General features: G+C 30.9%; 1 protein-coding gene across 1 annotated transcript; it reads right to left on the reverse strand.

The window, feature by feature from the left end:
• Positions 1-861: 861 nt before the first annotated feature.
• Positions 862-1,286, reverse strand: LOC18033538 (cysteine proteinase inhibitor B). The gene has a single exon (XM_006420987.2). It carries the CDS (start codon positions 1,284-1,286, stop codon positions 894-896), a length of 393 nt encoding a protein of 130 aa, XP_006421050.1. The 3' UTR covers positions 862-893.
• Between the last annotated feature and the right edge of the window lie 4,708 nt (positions 1,287-5,994).

The following is a 5,994-nucleotide window of genomic DNA, read 5'->3' on the forward strand; positions in this document are numbered from 1 at the left end:
TTTATTGTTTGTTTCACATTTATAATTTAGAAGGGTACAAATATAAAAATATTAATTTATAAATTTTTTAAGTTAGAAAAATAAAACAACTTAACATTTTATTTTTAGTGATGTAGACAAAAACAAATATCATTTTGATTCAAACATTTAGCTCTAATAAAAATTTAAACTAATTAGGTCTATTCAAATTTCAAATAAAGAAACAAACGCCACTGCATTTTCTATTTTATTTATTTTTATAAATATGTTTGTTTACATGATGATCATCAATATTTAACAACACACTTTTTTCTCTACAAATATATTTGATTACAAATAATGATGATTATTGTATTTAACAACAAATTCTTTAATCGTACATTTAATAACACATTCTTTGAATCATAAGGTGTTGTGTGCATTACATCTTATAAATTAATTACTATGATATATAACTCATAGTGTGTTACAAAAATATTTAATGAGCATATTACAAATTACATGACTACTTTTACGATACATTTTTCAAATTCATTAATATAAAACACGTGATAGGAATGGATGTACCTATCTCGTAACAATTTTCACGTATCGTATGATAGTGAATGCACTTGTGAAATCTCTCTCCCGACTTCCTCTTTATTATTCCCCTTGCATTCCTTTGGCATGGTCTGATCGAGTTCTTATCATTTGAGTAAAAAATGAAATCAAAGGCAATAAATAATCAATTGGTAAAACAAAGATTAGTTAAATTTATTGATCTCTTTATTCGCAAGGATTACACGTTTATAAACACCAAAAACATGCATCGAGAGATACACCCATAAAAGCAAAATTTCAAGCAAAAACAAAAACTCTCAGATAATTTAACTACAGCACCGTCGCCAGCGTTGGCCAGTTAGTCACCAAACAAGTCACTCGGAAGGGGCAAATTTAAGCAATTCCTTAGAGTGAAGCCATGGTTTGATCACTACAATTGAATCAAACATCTGTATTTCCCCATTTTCACCAGTGGTGGCCTCAATTGTTAAATAATATTTAATCCCAGAAACCACCTGTTTCTGCGCCTCAAGGACCTGCGAAAATCTCAGCCGTCCAAAGGCGACGTTGCGGATTACCTTGCCTTGCCTCTGCTGGCTGCGATTGAATTCCTCTACAGAGAATTTTCCCAGCTCTTGCACTTCCTTATTCTTCTTCACGTCCTTCACCTCTGATCTCCCTCCCACTAAACGATCATACCCATTTACAGATGCTGTGATGGACAACAAGAGGAGGCTCAATATCAAAGCTCTTGCTAATTTCGCCATGACTTTTTGCTTTTTTATTTCTTTTTCTTTTCGAGGTACTGGTACTATAGGAAAATATGTTGCTGTTGGGTTTGGCTATATATAGACAGATAGCTTTCGACTACTTTTGATAAATAAATTAGAGATATCATATTATTCATATAACAAGTAAATAATATTATAATAATATATATTTATTTTTTAAAAAATGTATATATTAAATTTAATTATACATATATATATATTAGTTATATTATTTTTGATGTATTTTAAAATATCTTTGAATTAAGGTGGTAATTTTTTAGATGACTCATGTTCCAAATATTAATTCAGCACAACTGTTATATGAATTGGACTGATAGTTTATAACACAGTTAATAATTTTATTGGTTCATACTACAAAATTAATTGGAGTTGCGAGTAATTAGTACTATAAACATTTTTAAAAAATTATTAAAATGATATTAAAGCCATGAATAATAGCACTGAGTTTATATTTAAGAAATTCATTCTCTTTCAATAAGAATACATATCTTTAAAAATATTAGTTAGAGTAGATTTTTAAATTTATAAATAAATTGTGGAGATCACTTTGGCTAAGTTTGTGGACACGCAAATCAAGGTGAAATAAAGCAAGAACGAAGCGCCGCGTATTTCAAAAACAACAGGAAATGCGACAAAATGGCTTTACTATATGACCGTGAGTTTAGATGGGAATGGGAATCTTTGATGAGATGACGATAGTGGGATGTGTTTTGTCTCGCGAAAGGCTGGCTGAGGCGACGATGATTCTTCTTATCGTCTCGGGTTTTGATGCGTTGTTGATTTGTGAAATGCGAGAGAGTGCCACGATCATAGCAGCTTGACATGTGCCACATTCGAGCTTTGCATGGTGGCATGCAAACGCTTGCTCAATCTATATTTATATGAGAGCTGCTACCTTACATGTAATGTAAGGTATAGTCTCTCACAAACTCAGTTGTGGGTTTCACTTGGACCCACCAGCCTTGTGAGAGACAATACCTTACATTACATATAAGGTAGCAAAAATCTATTTATATTATTGTTGCCATGTAATACTATAAAATTTAAAACGTAAAGGTTTGTTTTCAACTTTTTGCTGCATAGTAATCACATGGAGTATGTAAAACCCCGATATCTAAGCTTGAAAATCTTAACCAATAGAATTTGAAAAGAATTTAGATCTATTATAAATAAATATAGGTAATGAAAATTTTAAAATTAACAATTTAATTAATTTTAAGAAATATTATTTATCTTTATTGTTTATAGTTACTGTTTACAGCTACTACTGTTTATCCGTACTAAAAATATTAATTTTCTAAAAACACAATAAATTACAGAAATTAAATGACACGAAGATGTTCACGTGGTTCAGATTAACCATTCCTACATCCATGAGGGCGCGCTCAGATGAAAAGTAATTCACTAAGTTGAGATGCTACAACCTATGAACTTACCAAACTTAAGGCTCTCACTTACAGTTTATTATCATACAGTTTACTCAACTTTAGTCTGAGTCTGCTTCTCTTGAATAATTGCTACCCCTCTTGATCCACAATCCTCAAGGCACTTCGCAAAGTGATCAATAACAATTCTTCAATTCTTCAATGTCTAGTGATCCAAGATCTACATAACTCTTCACAAAGATGAAAAGAAGATAAGAAAACAAATCAACATAACATTATATGCCAAATCCAGATTCTCTAGGGAGAAGGCCGAATTTTGTTTCTCTGCTTTATGCTCTGTGTTGCGTCTTCAATTGTGAAATACGTCTCTCTTTATATAGGCACTAAAGTTTCACAAAAATAGCAAGTCTTAAAAGACTTGCATTCTTTCCAAATAAAAATTTCTTTCCTCTTATAATTCCTATGAATCTAAATAGGAATAAATCTAATCTTTTTGTCTTACTTATCTCCCAAGAAATATCTAGAGCATTTAATAAACTTTCTGTTTAAACCAACTTCTTACTCTAAATAGATCTTATGCATCAATTATAGAATCACATTATTAATTGACTTGCTAAATTAGACATCTAATTAAATTAGGAAATAAATATTCCTAATAAATTGGAATCTCACTAAATTAGAGAATTAATAAATTAAACCCTATTACAAGATATGTAATAAATAAAATTCTAATTTAACTAGACTTGCCATAAGATGCCAACTTTATAAATAATGAACTTAACCAATGCCAATAAGTTTGTCTTAATTATGAATGAACACGCGGCCAAAATTATAGGCTTGATCAAATAGGGAATTAGCCAAAAAGAAGGAAAAAATGACTAATTATGGAAAAGAAAAGAAAGCGAGAAAATAGATGTGATTTTGAGATATGGTAGATGTGTTCAAAAAAAATTTGAGGCCATTAATATTCATTTTTATATGTTAAGGATATTTTGAGAATGTGTTTCGCATACCGCATAAATGAGATTGCATTAGTTAATGTAATGCAACTTTATATTTGGTGAATTTTAAAAGTGCATTATGGTGCTTAAAAGCACCATAATCTAGATTTTACACCACCAAGCAAACTTGTGAACTTAACTGTCTTACTCTCTCTTTTTTTTCTTGGGTTTTGTACATTACTAATTATAACATAAATTAAATTTAGGATATTTAGTTAAACATTATTTATGTGACCAGTAAATGTTATCACCAGTAACAGTCCGCCGTTGCTACTACCAATTGTCCCGCATGTCAATTAAGCTAAAACTTTGTTACCATTTGAATCCTAATCGCTGAAACTATGCTACTATTACTAGCAAACGGAATTTATGTCACTGTATATTTAGAATCAAATTTTGGATCTTAAGACTTTAACTATAGATCTCCAGTGAACTTTTATCCAGTCATAATTTTATCATTGTATAGTTCCGACAACGAGAATTCTAATAATACAAAATCTAAGTTGAAATGACACTAGAATATGGCGACAGATGATGGTTGATAGTCGCCACTATTTTTAATAAATTTAATATAAATACTAGTTTAATAACAACTATTATAAAGATATCAAAATATTGATAAATTTAAATAAAATGAATTTAATACATTACTAAACATGGTACTGTATTATAATTTAATGCAATATAACTTAATGCAATTCATTAATATAATGTAATTGAATACGATACTATATATCCAATGAATACATAATAGTTGCTCGATGCGTTTAAAATTTTTAAACTTTAACATGGCCGCTGCCATTTGGGATTTAAACTTGATTGAAAATTAAGCACACATACACAACATATTGGCGGAAGCTGGATCCTGCTCCCAACTTTTAATAACGACTGAATTACTGATTCTAAGTCATGCATGCTCTTGGGCTTTGGCTAGCTGGGTGGGGACTTTTAGACAAAACACAATATATGAGTCCAAGGGAAGGCAACATCATTTTCATGGCAATAATAATACTAATTCTGTATTTGTTTGTTTCTAAATTTATGACATTATATTCAAACAAAATTTTATGACATTGGTGAAGAATATAGTATAAGTTGTAACAAAGCGATATAACTGTTAACGGTAAAATTTGAACAAGAAATATCCACGGCATCCACCTAACTTTTAAGCCCTTGAAAATAGTGAAGGAGGAGTTGATGAATGAGAGTGAAAAGGGAAGATCCCAAAAATCAGTTTCAAACATCCAAATCACTTGAGAATTATAGAAAATGTCTTCTACACCACATCAAACCCGCCATGTGTCAATATAGGACAACAAAAATAGTAATAGCTCGACAATAACTCCAAGACACATCATCATGGCATAATCCCCAACTGGGTTGTGTCTAAAATACCTTATTACAGACCACAAGAGTAAAATCAAACACCTTCTAACCCAATTGGTTCATTTGAAATGAGCTAATCAGGATTGGGGACTTATTACTAGCAAGGATAGTCCCTTAAAGGATAGCTATCTAATCCAAGTAAGCTCAAGAGCCTCAACAAGAAAGGCTAAATTACCCTAAGACTCGTATCTGAAGAGAGAAACAACCAACAGTGTCTTGCCGCGTGTCCAAAAAGACACAGAGATGCCCTCAGGGGCACTCCATCTTATAAGGTCAAGTCAGTCTCACAAAGGGAGTAATTCTCTTACTCACACAGACAATCAATTTTTTCTCCTATTCTAGAGCTAACTTATAAATTACCCATCACCTTCTTTAGCCTCTAGCTAACTTGATCATTTGGAGTGCCATTGCTGACCATTGCCGATGTCGCCTCTAATGGCCGTTTTCTTTGATTTCAGGTTTGTCTCAGTCGCGACCTTCCTTAGAAATCTATTTAAGGGCAAGTTAGTCTCCAGAATTGCCAAAAGCCACCACCACAGAGAAGATGATCTCATATTATTTTAGGTTGAACCAAAATAGGACCAACACAACAACTTATTTTCTTTTTTCTTTTTTTAAAATAGGTTACAACAAATTATATAACAAAATTAAAATACTTTAAGTAGTTATAAACAACTTGCAATAAAATAGAGTACAACTTAGTCTTTTTATATATTTGTCAAAATTTTATAACCCACAATGATACGAACTCTAAACTTTTGATTAGCCTAAATTAATTTATAAATGAGAAAAAAAAACATTTTCATTTCACTTTTAGGTTTGATGTAATAGCCCATTTCATCCTTTGTTTTTAAATAATATTTTATTTCATCCTTATTTTTTAAGAAATAATTCATTGAGGGCAAAATAGGA

The sequence above is a fragment of the Citrus clementina genome, unplaced genomic scaffold, assembly GCF_000493195.1.
Source record: "Citrus clementina cultivar Clemenules unplaced genomic scaffold, Citrus_clementina_v1.0 scaffold_9, whole genome shotgun sequence".
NCBI lineage: Eukaryota > Viridiplantae > Streptophyta > Magnoliopsida > Sapindales > Rutaceae > Citrus > Citrus x clementina.